At 44.5% G+C, this 21,372-nt stretch overlaps 1 protein-coding gene and 1 non-coding gene across 4 annotated transcripts in view; one reads left to right on the forward strand and one right to left on the reverse strand.

Moving 5' to 3' along the window:
• LOC112678018 (protein canopy homolog 2) overlaps window positions 1-21,372 on the reverse strand; it is a 36,941-nt gene that overhangs the window by 11,767 nt on the left and 3,802 nt on the right. The window contains exons 1-4 of one of the 3 annotated variants that reach the window (XM_025476993.3): window positions 15,537-15,959; window positions 2,480-2,530; window positions 1,805-1,912; window positions 366-431 (exon numbers count right to left, since the gene is read on the reverse strand). In XM_025476993.3, the coding sequence (XP_025332778.1) occupies window positions 366-431; window positions 1,805-1,912; window positions 2,480-2,530; window positions 15,537-15,578 (267 nt within the window). In that variant the 5' untranslated portion in view covers window positions 15,579-15,959. Of the gene's footprint in view, window positions 1-365; window positions 432-1,804; window positions 1,913-2,479; window positions 2,531-7,104; window positions 7,150-15,536; window positions 15,960-21,372 lie in introns of those variants that run through there. The other 2 variants (XM_025476994.2, XM_049115665.1) reach the window with 2 other exon arrangements.
• On the forward strand, window positions 5,645-5,717 carry TRNAR-CCU (transfer RNA arginine (anticodon CCU)). The gene has a single exon. It is a non-coding gene; the product is annotated as a tRNA-Arg (tRNA).

Consider the following 21,372-nt stretch of genomic DNA (forward strand, 5'->3'; position numbering starts at 1 on the left):
GCGATCCTGGAGACCCGGGATCGAATCCCACATCGGGCTTCCGGTGCATGGAGCCTGCTTCTCCCTCTGCCTGTGTCTCTGCCTCTCTCTCTCTGTGACTATCATAAATAAATAAACATTAAAAAAAAGGAAAAAATAAAATAAAAAATAAAGCTTAAATCTTCACGTAACTTAATTCTATTTAGTACTTTTAGTTTTATTAGGTAATATATTGAAAAGGTAGATTTGTTCTTCAGTTATCCCACACGTACCTATTTTCCATACACAAAGACAAATGCTTTGTTTTCTTTACCCTCATCAGTCTAATCTATGGTGCGCACAACAGTCAGTAAACTATGATTAGTGTTGACATGAGGGTCTCTTACCTCATCAGGATCAAGAACTGATGTTTCATATACTAATCCCTTCATGCCTCTCATGCCACCGTACATCTAAAGAAAAAGAGAGGATAGGATGTAACAAGTAGTCAGAATAATTCAGGCTAGAGCTTGTTAGTGTTCCATGGCATCTGAGAAAGGAAATGTACTTCCTGATTTGCAAGACTTCATTCATAGAAAGATTTCTGAGAGGTTTACTTACCATAGAACAGAACTTTGCAGGGAAGCCTGCTAACACTGGAAATGAAAATTTTAAGTTGAAAAATCTGTCTTTATTTATTGTGTCTGCCTCTGCTTCCTTCTCTTCTTATATTTTATTCTTTATTCTACCCATTCTTACTCCTTCATTCCCACAACCAAAGTCAACAGAATGCGATCTACAACAGGGAAAGGAGATAGAGACCAAAGACTAAACACTGCTGTGGAATTATCATTTGAGCTGCTCAGACTCTTAGAGCTGGGGAAGCCATCCTAAGCTTGTTCTAGACCACCTGCTGGAGCTGATCTAGGTGTATAAATGATCAACACAGCATTAACTCTAACAGAGTCCTGGCCCCAAAAGCTGAGGGGTTGGGATGAGGAATAGATACTTCATTCATCTCTCCCATGGGTAAATTAATCTAGGCTCAACTATTAAATATATTTAAAAATACTGGGGATCCCTGGGTGGCTCAGCAGTCTGGCGCCTGCCTTTGGCCCAGGGCGCGATCCTGGAGTCCCGGGATCGAGTCCCGCATTGGGCTCCCGGCATGGAGCCTGCTTCTCCCTCCTCCTGTGTCTCTGCCTCTCTCTCTATATATATATCTATCATGAATAAATAAATAAATAAATCTTTTAAAAAAATAAAAATTAAAACAGTCTAGGGCACCTGGGTGGCTCAGTCAGTTAAGCATCTGCCTTCAGCTCACGTTGTGATCCCAGGGTCATGGGATACAGTCTCACATTGGGCTCCCTGCTCATGAGGAGTCTGTTTCTCCCTCTATCTCTGCCTCCCTTTTTCTCCCTCATAAGTAAATAAATCAATCTTAAAAAAAAAAAAAAAAAAGAACAAAAACAAAGAACATTAGAACATTCTAATTTCTAATGAACATCTTAAGCTCCAACTTTTCCATGTATGGGACAGAATGCTTCTGAATAGTCAGTGAAGAGAATTTTTCTTTTTTAAGATTTTATTTATTAAAAAAAAAAAGATTTTATTTATTTATTCATGAAAGACACAGAGAGAGAGGGAGAGACAGAGGCAGAGAGAGAAGCAGGCTCCAGGCAGGGAGCCTGATGTGGGACTCGATCCTGAGACCTTGGGATCACGCCCTGAGCCAGGAGCAGGTACTCAACCGCTGAGCCACCCAGGCGTCCCAAGAGAATGGTATTTTTGTTGAAGCACATTACAGAGCTACTTTTTCCAGCCAAGACCCCACAATCTTTACCATGTCCACAGTGATTTGGCCCACCACTGTCTTGCCATGTTGCTGCCTGAAGGTCTTTATTCTGGCCTGCTCCTTCGGTATCAAGTCGGCCAATATGTCTTTCAAATTCTAAAAAGAGACATAGAGAGGTTAGGTGATGGTCAAAATGTTGATTAGATTTTTCCTACAAAGTAGGTATGCTAAGACTGCTTTTTAGAATTTGGCTTTCTCTATTTGCCAGAGAAATATGGTCAACTACTCTGCCCAGATGAGGGTAAAAGAATTAGGCAGAGAGGGAAGGGAATGGAGAATTTATGGGTACGAAGTTTCAATTTGGGAAGATGAAAGAGTTCTAGAGATTGATAGTGATGATAGTTGTACAATAATGTGAATGTACTTACTGCCACTAAACTATACACTTAAAAAAGGTTAAAATGGGAAACTTTATGTTATGTATATTTTATTATAACTTAAAAGATAAGGCAAAAATATTTGCTATTCCCATCTCACTACACTCTTGAATAAATTACTTCCTAAAATAATAGTAATATTAACTAATAGTTATAACAACAATAACAAAAGACACCTCTGAGTTACTCAGGATAATGATGAGAAGCTAGGTGGTAACAAACCCTACTCCCCATCCCATAATCCCAGGGTCAGATTGCCTCAGTGATACTCTTTTCCAGTCCTTACCGTAGAGGAGGCACTGGCATGCCGAGCAGCAAGAACAAGACAAGATGCATTCTGCAAAGAAAACACAGCACCTTATGCAACAATTACTCTTTCCTCCTATGTATAACAAGGAGTTATAGTGACTCATCCTCTTTCTCTCCACCTTACTTAGCCTCCGAGGACAGTCTGACATAAAAAGAGCTGTAAAAGGCCCTGAATAGCTTTGAAGGAGTCCCCAATCTGGAGGCAATAGCAGATTTAACTCTGCATCCATAGCTTTAATAGCATTTGCTGTGGAGAGGCTCTTTCCAGTCATCTGGGTTTCATCAGGGCAGGCTTTGCTAGGCACTGAAAGGTCAGAGAGGTGGTTGTTAGAGTGCCCAGGCCAACCCAATCCAGCTGTCAATAGTTCTGAGTGGCCTCAGAAAAGCAAATGAGGGGACTGAGCGACTACTTGACTCTGCTGGTAAGACCTCTGCAGTGCCTAGTCTTTCGGCAGCACTTCCACCTCTCCAGCCTAGGAGAGGCCACAGGCAGAGGCTGCCTTCACCACACTTCTTCAAAGTTCCTGGAAAAAGCTCAGGAAGACAGAATACCTACAATGTAACAACAGACTACTCAATAACAGCACTGGGAAACCAAAAAACTGGAAAACTACTTTCCAAACAATGAGAGAAAAGAATTATTAAGCTAACGTATATCCAGGTGAGGAAAAAGTCTTAACAAAGGGGGTGAAATAGAGACCTTTCAGATAAACAAAAGCTGAGTTTGTCAAATACACACCTGTCCTAAAGGAATTCTACAAAGACAAATAGTATAGTTCACCTGTTTTCTATACTTAGAGATTTCTCCCCACAAAAAGAAAGGCTACTCTCTATGAGAAGATTGCTGAGGTGCAAGAGTTCAACACTGCCTTTGAAAAAAAACAACCAATTACACTACTAATCAGCTATGAAGTTTGATAAGATTAACTTCTCTGCACAAGATTTTGAAGATAAAATGATAGTCAAAGCCACCTTCATTTTCCTCATCTATAAAAGTGGTGTTAGGATGCCTAGGTGGCTCAGTGGTTGAGCATCTGCCTTTGGCTCAGGGCGTGATCACCGAGTCCTGAGATCGAGTCCTGCATCAGGCTCCCTATATGGGGCCTGCTTCTCCCTCTGCCTGTGTCTCTGCCTCTCTCTCTCTGTGTCTCTCATGAATAAATAATTAAGATCTTAAAAAAAAATGGTGTTAAATACCCACCACATATTTCACAGGGCTGTCTTCTGATAATTAAATTACGATGATGTGAAAGCACTTGGCAAACTAAAAAGATTACACACACACACACACACACACACACACACAAACTAATCCAGGAACAAGACCAAACCTTTCCTCATTTTGTCAAAAGGCCAGATACACCTTTTCTTGTAACTACTGCACTGCTGGCTGATTGCACTGAAAATCATTTGAAGCAATAGTACTGTATAAATTCCAAAACAAAACAACAACAAAAAAAATAAATAAAATAAAATAAATTCCAAAACAGGGGCACCTGGGTGGCTCAGTGGTTGAGCGTCTGCCTTTGGCTCAGGTCATAATCCCAGGATCCTGGGATGGAGTCCTGCATAGGGCTCCCTGTAGGGAGCCTGCTTCTCCCTCTGTCTATGTCTCGGTTTCTCATGAATAAATAAATAAAATCTTTACAAATTTTAAAAATTTTCCATGCCTAAGGGGAGAATTCAGAAGAGCTGGAGATGTTTTAGAATTTAGTATCCTTCTTTTTTGGGGGCACCAGGAAGAACTGGAAAGGAAAGAGATCCTTCAGAAAAGGTGTTTTTTTTTTTTTTTTAAAGAAGGTGGGGAGGGGGAGAGGGAGAGGGAGTCTTAAGTAGGTTCTCAGAGAAGTGCAGAGCAGCCTGGGGCTTGATCCCTGAGATCTTGACCTAAGCTGAAATCAAGAGTCTGGAGACTGCCTTTCTGTTTCTCCTCTCCTCTGCCCCTCACCCCCTCCCATGTGCACACATGCACACATGCTCTCTAAAATAAATATTTTAAAAATTAAATGATTTTTATTTTTATTTTTATTTTTTTTTTAAAGATTTTATTTATTTATTTATGATAGTCACAGAGAGAGAGAGAGAGAGGCAGAGACACAGGCAGAGGGAGAAGCAGGCTCCATGCACCAGGAGCCCGACGTGGGATTCGATCCCGGGTCTCCAGGATCGCGCCCTGGGCCAAAGGCAGGCGCCAAACCGCTGCGCCACCCAGGGATCCCAAAATTAAATGATTTTTAAAATAAAATAAAAAGACTCAATCCAAAGCTAAATTCAGAGAATACAAGGAAAGCTACTATGTTCCCAAAATAAAGGGGGACTGCCTCAGCTTGTTAACTCCTTTCATTAACTTTCTAAAGAATCTCTTCTGGCTCAATGGGAACCATTTGGGCAAAAAAGTAGGCAGCACAAACAGGCCTTTATCCTCTTCACCCTTCATGGGGAAAATGGAAACCTGAACTAGTATCTAAGAAATGATTTTACCTTTTCTTATTAGTCACCACCGAGTTAACAAGAAAACATGCAAATAAATTCTGTTCCTTGCTCCATGGTCCCTAGATCCTGATATAGAAGGGCCACCTCCCAGAGACTACATCAGCCCTGCAGCAGACAGACCTTTTAATTGTGGGTGGTTGGTTGTTGTGGTTGTTTGGTTTCTAAAAAGGCTACAGGGGAACATATCATCTGAGAGGTGTTAAAATCTCTCCATAATGATCTCTTTTCCACTTTAAAAATTTTTTTTTCAAAGATTTTATTTATTTATTCATGAGAGACACAGAGAGAAAGAGACACAGGCACAGGCACAGGGAGAAGCAGGCTCCACACAGGGAACCCAATTCGGGACTGGATCCCGGCACTCCAGGATCACACCCTGGGCTGAAGGCAGCGCTAAACCGCTGAGCCACCCGGGCTGCCCTCCACTTTTTAAAAAAAGATTTTATTTATCTATTTATGAGAGACAAAGAGACAGGCAAAGACATAGGCAGAGAGAAAGCAGGCTCCATGCCGGGAGCCTGACTCGGGACTTGATCCCGGCACTCCGGGATCACACCTCCATCCAAAGGCAGGCGCTCAACCGCTGAGCCACCCAGGCGTCCATTTTTCCACTTTTAAATCAGTTTTAAGTTTCTATGACTGCAGGGGTGCCCTGCTGGCTCAGTTGGAAGAGCATGAGACTCCTGATCTTGGGGTTGTGAGTTCGAGCCCCACGTTGGGTGTAGAAATTACTTAAAATCTTTTAAAAAAAAGATTCTAGGGCAGCCAGGGTGGCTCAGTGGTTTAGCGCCGTCTTCAGCCCAGGCCCTGATCCTGGAGTCAGGATGGAGTCCCGTGTCAGGCTCCCTGCATGGAGCCTGCTTCTCCTTCTGCCTGTGTCTCTCATAAATAAAATTTTAAAAATAAATAAATAAATAAAGGAATCAGATGGGTCATTACTGCTGCTTCATTACAATCATTTCTCATATCTATCTGTATGAATGCTACTTTAAAACAATAGGGAAGGGATCCCTGGGTGGCGCAGCGGTTTAGTGCCTGCCTTTGGCCCAGGGCGTGATTCTGGAGACCCAGGATTGAATCCCACATCAGGCTCCCGATGCATGGAGCCTGCTTCTCCCTCTGCCTATGTCTCTGCCTCTCTCTCTCACTGTGTGCCTATCATAAATAAATAAAAAATTAAAAAAAAATAAAAAATAAAAAAAATAAAACAATAGGGAACCCTGGGTGGCGCAGCGGTTTAGCGTCTGCCTTTGGCCCAGGGCGCGATCCTGGAGACCTGGGATCGAATCCCACATCGGGCTCCCAGTGTATGGAGCCTGCTTCTCCCTCTGCCTATGTATCTGCCTCTCTCTCTCTCTCTCTCTCTGTGTGACTATATAAATAAATAAATAAAATAAAAAAATAAAAATAAAACAATGCATAGGGGGGATCCCTGGGTGGCTCAGCGGTTTAGTGCCTGCCTTCGGTCCAGGGTGTGATCCTGGAGTCCCGGGATCGAGTCCCATGTCGGGCTCCCTGCATGGAGCCTGCTTCTCCCTCTGCCTGTGTCTCTGCCTCTCTTTCTCAGTCTGTGTCTCTCATTAATAAATAAATAAAATATTTTAAAAAATAAATAGGGATCCCTGGGTGGCGCAGCGGTTTGGCGCCAGCCTTTGGCCCGGGGCATGATCCTGGGGACCCCGGATCGAGTCTCACGTCGGGCTCCCAGTGCATGGAGCCTGCTTCTCCCTCTGCCCCTCTGCCTGTGTCTCTGCCTCTCTCTCTCTCTTTCTCTGTGTGACTATCATAAGTAAATAAAAAATTTAAAAAATAAATAAATAAAACAATGCATAGGAAGAGAAACTTAGAACTACACTGTCACCCCACCATTTCCAACATCAGCGAAGTCTTCATTACCTTTGTACTAAGCATCTTGCCCTTTCAGGTGAGGAGCTTCAGGAATAACTTAGAGGGTTGATCTCAACTGTCCCTGATGATCTCCATTAGTAACACTTCTTAGACCTTCAATTTGTAAAGCAGTCCTGTTTTGTGGATAGTGTGGATATGCAGCTATAGAATAAAGAATATACTAATATTCTGTTTCTACTGCCCTTCTCTGCTGCTTATTACCTGTGACTCCAGCCACGTCATTTAATGGTTCTGTGCGTCAGTCTCCTTATCTGTAAAATGGGAACAGTAACAGTACCCAACTTAAAGGACTGCTGTGAGAATTAAGGCAACACTTAAAAAGCACTTAAAACCACGTCTGGCAAATGCTTTGTACTTGTTATATAATAAATACATAAAATTAAACAGTATGGCCATTTTCTCACATCCTCTCTGCAGCTTAAAAGAAAACTAAAGAAATTAGAAGGATTTTAAAGGCAGCAATTCGTTGATATAACCACTCAAAAGGCTAGAATAGGAAAAATTCAAGTTAGAACAATTTTACCTAATGAGGTAAAACACAGAGTACACGATTAGGAATGTGGAAAGGAAATGTGGGTTTTAGCCCCAGCTCCATTACTAGACAACAGACAAAACAAAACAACTAACTGCAGTTGACCCTTGGAACATGGGAATCAGGGATGCAGACCCCTCATGCAGTTGAAACTCTGGCTATAACTCTTGATTCCCCCCAAAACTTAACTACTAACAAACTACTGTTGGCTGGAAGCTTTACTGAGAACATAAATGGTCTATTAATACCTATCTTATATATTGTATGTTACATACTGTATTCTTACAAAAAAAGTAGAGAAAATGTTAGTAAGAAAGTCCTAAGGAGGGCAGCCCTGGTGGCGCAGCGGTTTAGTGCCGCCTGCAGCCTGGGGTGTGATCCTGGAGACCCGGGATCAAGTCCCACATTTCTCCCTCTGCCTGTGTCTCTGCCTCTCTGCCTGCCTCTGAATAAATTAAAAAAAAAAAAAAAAAGGTCTTTTGGTAAGAGATCTCATTTCATTAAAAAAAAAAAAAAAAAGAAAGTCCTAAGGAAAAAATATATTTGCAGTACTGTACAGTAAAAAATCCACACGTAAGTGGACCAGCAGTTGAAACTGTGTTGTTCAAGGGTCAACTGTATTGTTCCCCTTTCCTTCTCCATATTTAGGATAACACTCAAGCTACTTAGCTCAAAGTCTGATAAGTCTAATAAGGACATATGTAAAGTCTAATAAGGACATAGGTAAAGGTACTCAAAAGCCTTGCTATTTAAAATATAACTGCCTAGCCAGCAGCATTAGCATTTCTTGGGGCTTGTCAGAAATGTAGAATCTTGGGCCTCACATCAGACCTACTATATCCAAATCTGCAGTGTAACAAGTTCCCTAGGTGACCCACATGAACAATAAGGGAGAAGCATAGAATGTAGACCCTGGGATGTACAGCTATTAACGATCAAGTCTTAAATCCAGGTTCTGCCACTATCCTGCTGTGTTACCTTGGCTATATGACCTAACTTCTAAGTCTCAGGTTTCATATCTCTAAATTGATAATAATAAAGCCAATTTTGGGGTAGATAAGTAGACTGTACAAAACAGTCTGCATGAAAGCATCTAAAAAACAGTGACTTCTGCATAAGTGAGTTCAATAAATAGGTGTTTCTCAGAAAAGTGTTGTTGTTGTTTTTTTTTTTTTTTTTTTAAGATTTTATTTATTCGGGCAGCCCCGGTGGCGCAGTGGTTTAGCACCGCCTGCAGCCCAGGGTGTGATCCTGGAGACCCGGGATTGAGTCCCACATCGGGCTCCCTGCAGGGAGCCTGCTTCTCCCTCTGCCTGTGTCTCTGCCTCTCTCTTCGCTCTCTCTGAATGAATAAATAAATAAATCTTTAAAAAAAAAAAGATTTTATTTATTCATTCATGAGACACACAGAGAAAGAGGCAGAGACACAGGCAGAGGGAGAAGCAGGCTCCCTGCAGGGAGCCCGATGTGAGATTTGATCCCAGGACTCCAGGATCATGCCCTGAAGCAAAGAAAGGCACTCAACCGCTGAGCCACCCAGGCTTCCCTCTTCGAAGAAGTGTGTTGGCCTATTACCTACCATGTCAAGTGTCATTACTCTCTCCTGGAATTGGATTCCAGGAAAGAGGTAGTCAAGCCTGAGGAAGGGGTGAATGGATAATTCCCTCTACCTGCAGAATAGGAAATAAAGCCCCGATTTTCTTTTTAAGGGCCTTAGGAGTGTCCCAACCAGGAGGGGAAGAGTCTCAAGGAGAGGAAACAAATCTAACTACCCAGCAGAATAAATGACTAGAAAGGAGAGACTGGAGGACTGTTATACCCAAGGTTACACACCTCATTTCACCTACCTCCTAGCTGCCAAAGAAACCTGCTGAATAGCTTTGTATAGTACATTCAGACTATACTCACTGATGAGACAGGCAGATTACAAATCTCTGAGTCATCCCTGAACTTTCACCTACCAGCTCCTCCCTCTAATTCTTGAGGCGTGGCAACTAGGCTTTTGCCTTCCAGTAGCACGCCACGTGGTGAGTCACCCTACTGGAACAGCAGCTGTCAGGTGAATCAGGGAGTCACCTTATTCAACAGGTCAGCTCCTTCAGGTGGAGAGATGGAGAGAGCTGCTTCCAAAGACAAGGGCCTGGCTCACGTGTCTGACAACGAATTCGCTACAGGGTAGGGGGTAGGTGGTTACAATCAGTAAGAGGCTTTTTTAAATCTCAAACGCTGCCACCCCTTGCAAGAACTTATAGTGAGTCTGCTATTATTGATGGAAGTGCGCTGTAGCTCTCAACTGTGCTACAATAGAAAAATGTAATTAAAAGAACTTCCACCTTAAAGGGACAAGAGAGGAAAAGGACTTAGTACATGCAGGAAATTCTGCCAAGCACTTGCCTTGCCTATAATACTTAAGGTATTTCTGGAATAGGGTATTGGCCAATTCACCAAAAATCATCTGAAACTACTCCCTCCTCCCTCAAATTCTAGGAACAGCAGAGTCCTATTTGAAAGAGCACTTTAAAAAGTGGTTATTTCCCTCTTATTCCTCTTAACCTATTGTCATCATTGATCCACACTTAGGACCTTTACTCCAAAGGGGAAGGGCCAAATTTTCTTTGATCCTCCATCCTAGGCATATTTAGAACATGCCCTGCAACATATCCAAGAGCTCCAACATTAAAAGCCTGAGAGAGATGCTCCTGATTTTAATAGAGCCCTTGCCCTTCATCGAAAAAAGATCAGAGCTTGCCAAGCCAGCAGAACTGGCTTAGTTGATGAAGCAAACATAATGCACTAATAACTGGTAGGAAAAATCTTGTTGTGCTGCAAAGGCTTCCAATGAAGAAGGAACAACCTGCATTAAAGGAAAAAGAACACGCACAGGACAAAGACTCCTCTCTCCCCAGAACCAGGTCAGAAAACTAAAGCCTTTTAACATCTGTGTTTCACAATGGTGATACTGGAAGTCGGCCTGCACTCCTCGATCAGGCTGCTTAATAGCCTGAGCACGGTAATCTTCAGATTTCATACCTTGAGCTCCTTCATACTCATGAGTTTCCTTAATAATTCTACCTAATTGTCATTTTCTAACAGACTCTTCCCTAAAGACTCACTCCAAGGAAGACCACCAAAGACCTCAGAAAAGAATCAAGAGCCCTAAACTTTCCTTTCAGTAGAAATCTTTACAGTTCTTTAACAATTATTTTCTGGGGGATCCCTGGGTGGCGCAATGGTTTAGCGCCTGCCTTTGGCCCAGGGCGCGGGATCCTGGGGACCTGGGATCGAATCTCACGTAGGGCTCCCGGTGCATGGAGCCTGCTTCTCCCTCTGCCTGTGTCTCTGCCTCTCTCTGTGTGTGTGACTATCATTCATAAATAAATAAATAAATAAATAAGTAAATAAATAAATAAATAAAATTAACAAACAATTATTTTCTAAACATCTACTTATTCTATACACACTAAGTGTACACAGGTGAGTAAAGCATATAGAATCTGCTGTCCTATTAGTTTTCTGAGAACTAAATACTGCTCTCACTTCCACTAGGAGTTTGTTTTAAGATTTTATTTATCCCGGCAGCCCAGGCAGTTCAGCGGTTTAGCGCCGCCTTGAGCCCAGGGCGTGATCCTGGAGACCCGGGATAGAGTCCCATGTCGGGCTCCCTGCATGGAGCCTGCTTCTCCCTCTGCCTGTGTCTCTGCCTCTCTTTCTCAGTCTGTGTCTCTCATTAATAAATAAATAAAATATTTTAAAAAATAAATAGGGATCCCTGGGTGGCGCAGTGGTTTGGCGCCTGCCTTTGGCTCAGGGCGTGATCCTGGAGACCCGGGATCGAATCCCACGTCGGGCTCCCGGTGCATGGAGCCTGCTTCTCTCTCTGCCTCTCTCTCTCTCTCTGTGACTACCGTAAATAAATAAATAAAATTAAAAAAAAAAAATCTTAAAAAAAAAAAAAGATTTTGGGTATTTGAGTCAAAAAATGAAAGACAGTCATATGCTCAGAAAGACCAATTGCTGGGATTCCTGGGTGGCTCAGCGGTTTTGCGCTGCCTTCAGCTCAGGGCCTGATCCTGGAGACCCGGGATCAAGTCCAGCATGGGGCTCCCGGCAGGGAGTCTGCTTCTCCCCTCTGCCTGTGTCTCTGCCTCTCTGTGTCTCTCATGAATAAATAAAATCTTATTTTTTTTTTTAAAGACCTATTGCTAACTTTGCTTCACTACTGTTTCTTTTCTTTTTTTAAGATTTTAATTTATTCGGGATCCCTGGGTTGCGCAGCGGTTTGGCGCTTGCCTTTGGCCCAGGGCGCGATCCTGGAGACCCAGGATCGAGTCCCACATCGGGCTCCCGGTGCATGGAGCCTGCTTCTCCCTCTGCCTATGTCTCTGCCTCTCTCTCTCTGTGACTATCATAAATAAATAAAAATTAAAAAAAATTTTTTAAGATTTTAATTTATTCATGAGAGACACAGAGAGAGAGAGAGAGAGAGAGAGGCAGAGACACAGGCAGAGGGAGAAGTAGGCTCCCTGCAGGGATCCCAGATCTCCAGGATCAGGCCCTGAGCTGAAGGCCGTGCTAAACTGCTGAGCCACCTGGGCGGCCCTTCACTACTGTTTTAAATTTCATGCCCTACTCAACTCTATCACATAGAGCACTGAAGGGCAAAAAGAATTACTATGTAGCTTTAGAGAGATCCACCACATCTGGCTTCCTGCCTTCTGCCCACTTGGATTCTAAAGAAACAAGAATGCCAGCCTTCACCTTTCTAATGATCTACTTTAGCAGTGCTTCCCCACACCCATGCATTCATCTGTTAACAATCTAAAGGCCACTGGGGGGCACGTACCTGGGTGGCTCAGTGGTTGAACATCTACCTTTGGCTTAGGTAGTGATCCCCGGATGAGTCCCATTATCCCTCCCCTATCTCTGCCTCTCTCATGAATAAATATAAATAAAATCTTAAAAAAGGCCACTAGGATAGACAAATGCAGTTATCCCACCAGTAGCACATGAGGAGGATTTACTCTCCATTTTTCATCTTCAGCCCACCTAGCAAGCACCAAGGAACTGACATCCCTTTGAGCAGGCTGATAATCAAAGTGAAGACACATAGATTTGGGTGCTTGCCTTTAAAAGTTCTAGGCTGTACAGAGTGCCTGGCTGGCTCAGTTGAAAGAGCATGTGACTCTTAATCTTGAGGTCGTGGGTTCAAGCCCCATGTTGGGTGTAGAGATTACTTAAATAAATAAACTTAAAACATCTTTAAAAAAGATTTATTTATATTTATTTATTTATTTTTATGATAGACACAGAGAGAGAGAGAGGCAGAGACACAGGAAAAGGGAGAAGCAGGCTCCCTCCATGCCGGGAACCTGATGCGGGACTCGATCCCCGGACTCCAGGATTGTACCCTGGGCCAAAGGCAGGCGCCAAACCGCTGAGCCACCCGGGGATTCCCAACTTAAAACATTAAAAAAATAAAATAAAAGTTCTGAACTGAGAGCCTAGCTAATATTTCACAGAAAAAACTTAACTTTTGTTGAACCCGATTTCTAACTAGGATTAATACAAAACACGTTCAGTGATGTAGATCTACTGTAAAGGAATTATAAGTATTAAATACATGTCTTGAAAAAGTCTAGAGGGACGCCTGGGTGGTTCAGCAGTTGAATATCTGCTTTTGGCTCAGGGTGTGATCCCGGGGTCCCGGGATCGAGTCCTGCATCAGGCTTCGTGCATGGAGCTTGCTTCTCCCTCTGCCTGTCTCTGCCTCTCTCTCTCTGTCTCTCATGAAGAAATAAATAAACTCTTTAAAAAAAAAAAAGTGTAGAAATACTTAACACTTTTGGCTTGATTTTCTCAAAGTCATTGAACATCTTGGCTTAGAGGAGCAGTGCTCAATGGTACAAGAAATAATTATGATTTGTTAAGTCACAATAGTGTTAAAAGAGAGAACAGAAATAAATCAGTGGCCATACTCTAACTCCCGACCCAAATCCAAACTCAGATCACATGTGAAAAAATAATACATCACAAAGATAAGGCATCCACAGCTAATACTAAGACCACCGTTTAGTAGAAATTCATTTGGGTAAACAAGAAGTCGAATAATCTGAACTAGTATCTCTTTCCAACTCAGGTGTTCATTAAATTACCTGAAAGTGGATAGAGTGGAACAATGTAACAATGACTGGCATTTGTGTCACCTAGCAAGGTTAAAAAAATCTCTTCTCAGAAAAGTGAAACTACATCTGACCTTGAGAATCAAAGTGGTAGGGGTCAGTGTTCCCAGATCAGGAAATGAATTCTCTTTGCTTTCCAAAGCCTACCTTAGCAGCAAAAGTAAAATCAGTTAAGCTTTAGGCTGATCTGAATATTCAAGGCAGGTGCTAGCAATGCTACAAAGTGAACAGGCTTCCTTCTTGCTATCTTGGTTATTCTACTGAGATCTCAGGAAATTTCCACTGGAGTTTTTTGGGCTTTGCTAGTTTTTAAGGATCAAAAGCTTTCAAATGGCTTCCAATTTACAGGTTTCTGGGGTCCTCAGGATCATTTCTACCAGTAAAGTCAACAAAACAAAACAATACTGATTCTACAATTATGTAGCACTATCATCCCAAAAGCTTCCTGGGCTTCCCCAGAGGCTTAAAAAAACAAAATGAATTCAAAAACTAAATTCTAAAGGCTTTTAAAAATCACTGAAGGATTAAATGATCTGGTCTGGGTTAGGAGCTCTGGAATGAGCTAATTATGGTGTCGTGTCCCCTATTCTGCCAAAACACTATCTAGAACTCGCCTCATTTCCCAAGGGGCCTTCCTTACCCTGTTCCCTGGCAGCAGCAGAAGCAACAGTCAAGTAAGACAAGTGTCTCCCAAGTAAGACAAGTGTCTCCCAAACGATCAGCCTCCACCTGCTGCTGGGCACCCGGAAGAACCTCCATGCTAGATTCTACAGGCTTCACCTCATCTGCCAGCCATGCAAGCTAACACACAGCACGCCAATGCCATCCTAAGACTTTCCTTTCCTCCAGGTGCTGGCAGCTTTAATCTGCAGGAGAAAGTGTAAGTTCTCTGCAGAAGTCAAGGTCACTTGTGGGACTGTCCCTGCCTGGATTAAAGGGCTGGGACTCTCTCCTCAAAACAGCAGTTTCTCTATTTAAAGGGTTAAGTGACCCAGGCACCAAAGCCCTGGCCATTTGAAATTGAAAGCACCATTACCTGCAACAAGATTCCTATGATCCAAAGGCAAGAACGAACATTCAAGTAAATGAGGGCCTCAAAGAACGAGAGGGCTCTCTCCTGGGTAGACTTCAAAGCAATAGCTAAGCCTGAGTGAGCAAGGAGTAGGACCGGTCATGTGACTTTGGCAGCACTATCTCCAGTCCAGTATCTTCACTTTCTGGCCTGCCGTTTGGAGGAAAAATCTTTCTGGTTCTTTCTGCAATCATTATGTGATAATCATGCAGAAGGTCTTACAGAAGGGCTCCACCCCACCCAGGCTCCTCCTATACGAAGAGTAAGTGCAAGAGTCCCAAGGACAAAGAGGACCCAGTACCACTCTACCAGCAGAACTGCTAAGGCTCGGTCACTAAAAGCTTCAAAAATTGGGTTGGAGAAACAGTAAGAAGCAGTTTGGGAGCCGACAAGGCCCTCTCCGCAAAGCAGAAGCCGAAGCCGGCCACGGCGCAGCTCACCAGGGGCAGTGCACGGAGCCGGCCGCCGGCCGCCTCTCCTACCCCCGCACCCCTCTCCCCAACGGGCCCTTCCCCTAAGTCCGGAGGCACACGACACCGAGGCTCTCCAGCGGCAGCTCCTTTCCGGGGCTCCCCCGTCCTGGCCGAGCCGGCTGACAGCAGCGTCCGGGCTCTCCGCCCGCCCAAGACCGCAGGCCGGAGCGGGCAGCGCCCTCTTCACCCCCGGGGGCAGGAGGCCAGCGGAGCACATGGCCTGGGAGCGCCACCGAGGGCTGGCGGCCAGCCAGGCGCCGGGCCCCTTTAAGGCGCGCAGGGGTGTGAGGTGGAGGGGAGGGGACCCCGGCGCCCGAGGGCCTGCAGTCGCCTCAGCCCCACCCTGGGGCCGCGCGCTCCCTCCCGGAGTTGCTCACCTTGGCTCCGAAGAGCCGGGCGGCCGCAGTGAGTAGAGCCATGACGGGCGAACGCGGGCTTCCGGCGGGGAGGCAGGACCGGGAGAGCTGCGGCCGGGGGAGCCGCCGCCGCTGCACCGAGGGCCGCGCCGACGGGCCGACAAGGTTGAAAGGAGGCGGCTGAGGGAAAGGGGAGACGAGCCGGCGGCGGCGCCCAGCCCGGGGTCCTCGGCGAGGCCCCGCCCCCCGCCCCGACTCGCTCCCGCCCCTCCCAGGGGACTCGCCTCGGGCCCGGCCATTGGCCCGGCGTCCGCGGGGGCGGGACCTGAGCCGCTGACAGCGGGCGCGGCGGGCAGGATTGGACCGCCGGGCTGGGCCGGGAGGGGGCGCGGAGCTGCCTAAGTATGTGCCTGCTAACTCCGTTAACTTCCTCCTCGGCTTCCCTTCTCGCCCTCAGCGGTTCGGGGTTAGCTCTGAGGGGAGTGTGGGAGGAGGGCTCTGACCGAGGACTCCGACCTCAGAGGGCCTCGGAAGCCGGTCCCATCCTGTACCGTCGCGGCCACCGACCACTGCCTGCCCCTCCTACCAGCTGGCGGTCTTTCCTGAGGAATGCCTTTGGTCAGTGACTTAATGGCCTTAGAGGTGACGTCATGTGGACAGGCTATGATGCCAGCGCTGGCTGCCTGGCGATCCTTTGAGGTCAGCCGAGGCCACGGTATATCTTTATAGATAAAGAGACCCCTAATACATGGGGAAGGAAGGCAAAGGCGGGAGGCTGGTATCCAGTGCTGTTTACGGGCCGTCAGCTCTGCGTCCAGTGCGGGGAAGTCGAAGTCTTACAGATGCCCCTTAATATGAAGGCTTCTGAGGCCGCCTACCTGGCTCAGCCGGTGGAGCATACCACTCTTGATATCGGGGTTGTAGGCTGGAGCCCCACCTTGGGTGTAGAGATTACTTAAAAAAAAAAAATCTTAAAAAGAAAAATGACAGTTTTCCAGCACAGGCCAGAACCTCTGGGTCTCAGCCACTCTAGTCACATAACCCCATGCAGCCAGTTCACCCCACATCTAGCCAGACATAAGGGCAAAAGTTGCAGACCAGCCCCACATCCAAAATCAGGCATTAAGCACCCTCTCCTTTTGTCACATCACTTCCATGGAGCTTCTGGACCCCTGCTCCTACTTGGCTGTCTTCTGTACACTCTTATCCTATGCTTGCCAGGGATCATTAAATGAACCACAGTACTAAAGTGATCTTTCATATCACTCTTGACTAACTTCTCTAGGAAGACAAGACCTCAGGACCTTTGCACTTCCTAAGAGTATCATTGTCATTGACCTAGGGGCACGGTGAAACTGGCCCAAGGACCAGGGCACCTTATCTACAAACCCCAAGCCCCAAATAAACAGTTCTTTTATCTCTTCACAGAGCAGTAACAAGATTCAGAAGTCTCAGTACCACCTAAACCAGGTTTAGATAGACCTTTTTTTTTTTTTTTAAGATTTTATTTATTCATGAGAGAGAGACACACACACAGAGGGTGAGAGAGAGAGAAAGAGAGAGGCAGACACAAGCAGAGGGAGAAGCAGGCTCCATGCAGGGAGCCTGACATGCGCCTAGACCCCGTGTCTCCAGGATCACACCCCCAGGGCTGAAGGCCGAGCTAAACCGCTGAGCCACCAGGGCTGCCCTTAGATAGACCTCATTTATTTTTATTTATTTTATTTTATTTATTCATGATAGGCACACAGTGAGAGAGAGGTAGAGACATAGGCAGAGGGAGAAGCAGGCTCCATGCACCGGGAGCCCTAGTGAGATTCGATCCCAGGTCCCCAGGATCGCGCACCCTGGGCCAAAGGCAGGCGCCAAACCGCTGCGCCACCCAGGGATCCCGATAGACCTCTTTTATAAAGAACCTGGTTTATAGCTTGAGTGGGAAAGAGAAAGAAAGCCACTATTTCTCTTCCCAAGTTACCTTGTACTTAGTTTCAGACCTACCAACCAATACTCCTCTGATTTAGGGTTCAGATAGGTAGGACTTAGGAAGGAACTTCATAAAGAAAAGCCAGGCAGAGCCCCAAAGGAACATTGACCTCAACTACCTTCTCGGTGACTTCAAAGTTCCACTTATCAATATTTGCTCCCAATTTAGTATCTTACAGATATTTCCTCCTAACCCTAGAATAGTCTGACCTGGTTTCTGCTCTCTAGTTAATTATCCACAGACACCAACCAGCTGACCAGGGGCCTGAACTCCAGTGCCCGCAAGACAGGAGGCATTTTCAGGATGAGGCTACCAAAGGGATATTAACTATTATTATTAAAATGTTTTTATTTTTTTTAAGTATTTATTTATTCATGAGAGACACACAGAGAGGCAGAGACACAGGCAGAGGGAGAAGCAGGCTCCATGCAAGGAGCCCAATGCGGGACTTGATCCTGGGACTCCAAGATCACAACCTGAGCTGAAGGCAGATGCTCAACTGCTGAGCCACTCAGGCGTCCCCAAAATTTTATTTAAGTAATCTCTGCACCTAATGTGGGACTCAAACTCACAACCATGATATCAAGAATTGCATGCTTTACCTTCTGAACCAGCCAGGTGCCCCCCACTCAAAGAGATAAATCAGAGTGGCCATAAGGGTAACCTACTTTGGAGCTCTAATGATTGGAGGGAAGGTGAGAAACAGCAGTGCTTTTGACACCGTGTCCTGGAGACTAGTGTTATGAAGGCTTTATGGGCTTGTTTTGAAGTTGTTTAGTCTTGACGTCAACTACTATAAAGCCAGTGGGAAAGCCCAGGGATCAGAAGGACTAAATGTTACTTCACAGAAGCTAACTTAGAATCTCTTTCTAAATGTGAATGGGACCTGGGGAAGAGAGAAGAAAGGGAGGACTGCTATGAATAAAGCAACCAAATGAGCATTAGGTCCAAATACAACTAAGTGCCTGAGGAGAGGGGGCAATGGAGAGAAGGCTGACAATTGAGGTCATATTGACCTTGCAAGATCCTCTTTAAAATGAAGAGGCAATGGTGCCCCCTGGTGGCTATGGGTAAGCTGGGGGTGAGGGGAATGCAATCCAAACTTCAACTTAAACTGCCTGTATCAGTAATAGCTAAAATTTATACTTACAGGGATGCCCAGGTGACTCAGCAGTTGAGCATCTGCCTTTGGCTCAGGGCCTTATCCCAGAGTCCTGGGATTGAGTCCCACATCGGGCTCCCCAAATGGAGCCTGCTTCTCCCTTTGCCTGTCTCTGCCTCTCATGAGTAAATAAATAAAATCTTAAAAAAAAAAAAATGTATACTTACAATTTTCAGGTACTATATAAATATGGTACACCCATTATCTTAAAATTAATCCTCACAACAAGTCTAAGGGATGTAGGTAATAGTATCTTTACAGAGGAGGAAACCAAGGTTTAAAGTATCCAGCTAAGGATTATAGTTCATAATTGGCCAGAAGCTGTATCTTAACTACTAAGCTGTATTGTTTTTATGGTGATGAATGTGAATTATCAGCTGCAACTCAGGATGGGGACTTCTGAGTCATTGTTAACTGCCTCCTGGGCACATCAGCTCAATGTGTTCTATATTTTTGTGTGTGTGTGTGTGTTCTATATTTTTAAACATTTTATAAAATAAAAACTATAGTCTTACTTATCTGTAGCAAATTTTTTTTTATTTTTTATTTATTTATGATAGTCACACAGAGAGAGAGAGAGAGGCAGAGACATAGGCAGAGGGAGAAGCAGGCTCCATGCACCGGGAGCCCGACGTGGGATTCGATCCCGGGTCTCCAGGATCGCGCCCTGGGCCAAAGGCAGGCGCTAAACCGCTGCGCCACCCAGGGATCCCCTTATCTGTAAAACCTTTGTACATCCATACCTGAAATAAAGGTATGAGAGACGAACATTTAGCACCTAAAGTGACCAAGGAGTAGGATAGATTTCTTCAATGAATAATCCGTCTGGAGAGATAGCTGAAAGTTGGATAGAATGCCTTTTCACTATTGATTATTAGAGTCAGAGGGCATGTGTCCAAACTTAGAGGTAGTTTTCAAACAAAAGTACTAGTGTACACAGACACTGGGGACTACATGGAGAATCCACTACAGGGAATGAGATATAACAGACCAGTGGCCTAGGGATAAGACGATCACTAAGTCTTGGCTCATGGAAGTCTTGACTCCCCATGACACAACCTCTTTGAGCTTAGTTTCTTCATCTGTAAAATGGGAATAACATCTACTTCTTAGAACTGTTAAGATTAAATAAAGTATATGTGCTTGTTATGAATATTCACCATATACTAGTTCCTTTGCCCTTCCTAGTCATCCCTGTCCTATATTTAAAGGACTCTTATCCCTCCTCTTAATCCTCTTTAACAGCATAAAAACTCTCTAAAACTTATTTTTATTTTTTGTTAAAGATTTTATTTGAAAGAGTAAGCAAGAGAGAGAGAAGCAGGCTCCTCGTTGTGCAGGAAGCCCAATGCAGGGCTTGACCCAGGACCCTGGGATCATGACCTGAGCCGAAGGTAGATGTTCAACTGACTGAGCCACCCAGGTGCCCCTAAAACTTATTTTTAAAGGACTAGATTTTCACATAATAAATTTTCTTAGTCACATCCAGATCTCATTGTATACTGTCTTTGAGAATGTTTCTTTAAGTTCTAACATTTTGATAAACTCATTTAGAAGACACCTAAAGCTTAAGGTGTAACCAGATATGTGAAGTTACTATTTGATCTGCCAAATACTGGGCTAGAATAATTTGTTGTAGGGAGCCTCCAGAAGGGTTCAGATAAATTCATGAATTCCTGTGATATGAATAAAGAGATGTGCAAACTGTATCCTCCTAACCTTCTGAAGATCAAATCAAGGAAGATAATGTCCACTCTTTCCTATGTAGGACACACCCCTGGGTAGCAATGGCAAGACTCTGGGCTGGAGAGTTAACTGCTGACCTTGACAGGCTAGGGGGACATATCAAAAGTAACTTATTACCAACTAACAGTATTTTATTAAAATTTGTAACTAATTTTCTTTCTTGTACATTAAAACAATTTCAAGTTCCCTATAAGAATACTCTCACACTTCTGATAAGCTCTCTGATGGAAGAGTAAGTTTTTGGACACAAGGCAATGGACAGAATCCTGGGTAATACAGGGGTATGAAGCATGTGAACATTATTCATGTGCATCACAGAAGAAAAAAATGGTTAGTAACAGCTGGTCTGGAAAATGGACTTGACAGGATACAGCATTTCCTATGTCTGATGAGAAAAGAAGGAATTAATACGGGGATCCCTGGGTGGCTCAATGGTTTGGCACCTGCCCCTTTGGCCTAGGGCATGATCCTGGAGTCCCGGGATCGAGTCCCACGTCGGGCTCCCAGCATGGAGCCTGCTTCTCCCTCTGCCTGTGTCTCTGCCTCTCTCTGTGTCTCTCATGAATAAATAAATAAAATCTTAAAAAAAAAAAAAAAGGAATTAATACTAGGATCCTGAGTTTAGCTGTCAACTAATATCAGGATGCTTGCTCCAAACTAGTGCTTCTGTTAGATTTCACAGGGACTTATGGTACAAGAAGGCTTCATTGAACCCAATCACTTTGTGTGCCAGGCTTAGTGCAAGGTATTATTAAGAGAAAAAAAGAAAACAGAAGCTACTTTATAGCTATCTTAGATCAGACTGACACTTGGGAACTTTAACTTATGGATCCAATTTTGGCACTACAGAACTTCAGGACCTGTGGTATCCCTGGAACTCAGTTTTTTCATCTATAAAATGGGCAGGGTGAATGAGATGACCTCCAAGGTCCCTTTAGATTCAAAATGTTTAATTTTAAAAGTCT

Source organism: Canis lupus, chromosome 10 (genome assembly GCF_003254725.2).
Source record: "Canis lupus dingo isolate Sandy chromosome 10, ASM325472v2, whole genome shotgun sequence".
NCBI lineage: Eukaryota > Metazoa > Chordata > Mammalia > Carnivora > Canidae > Canis > Canis lupus.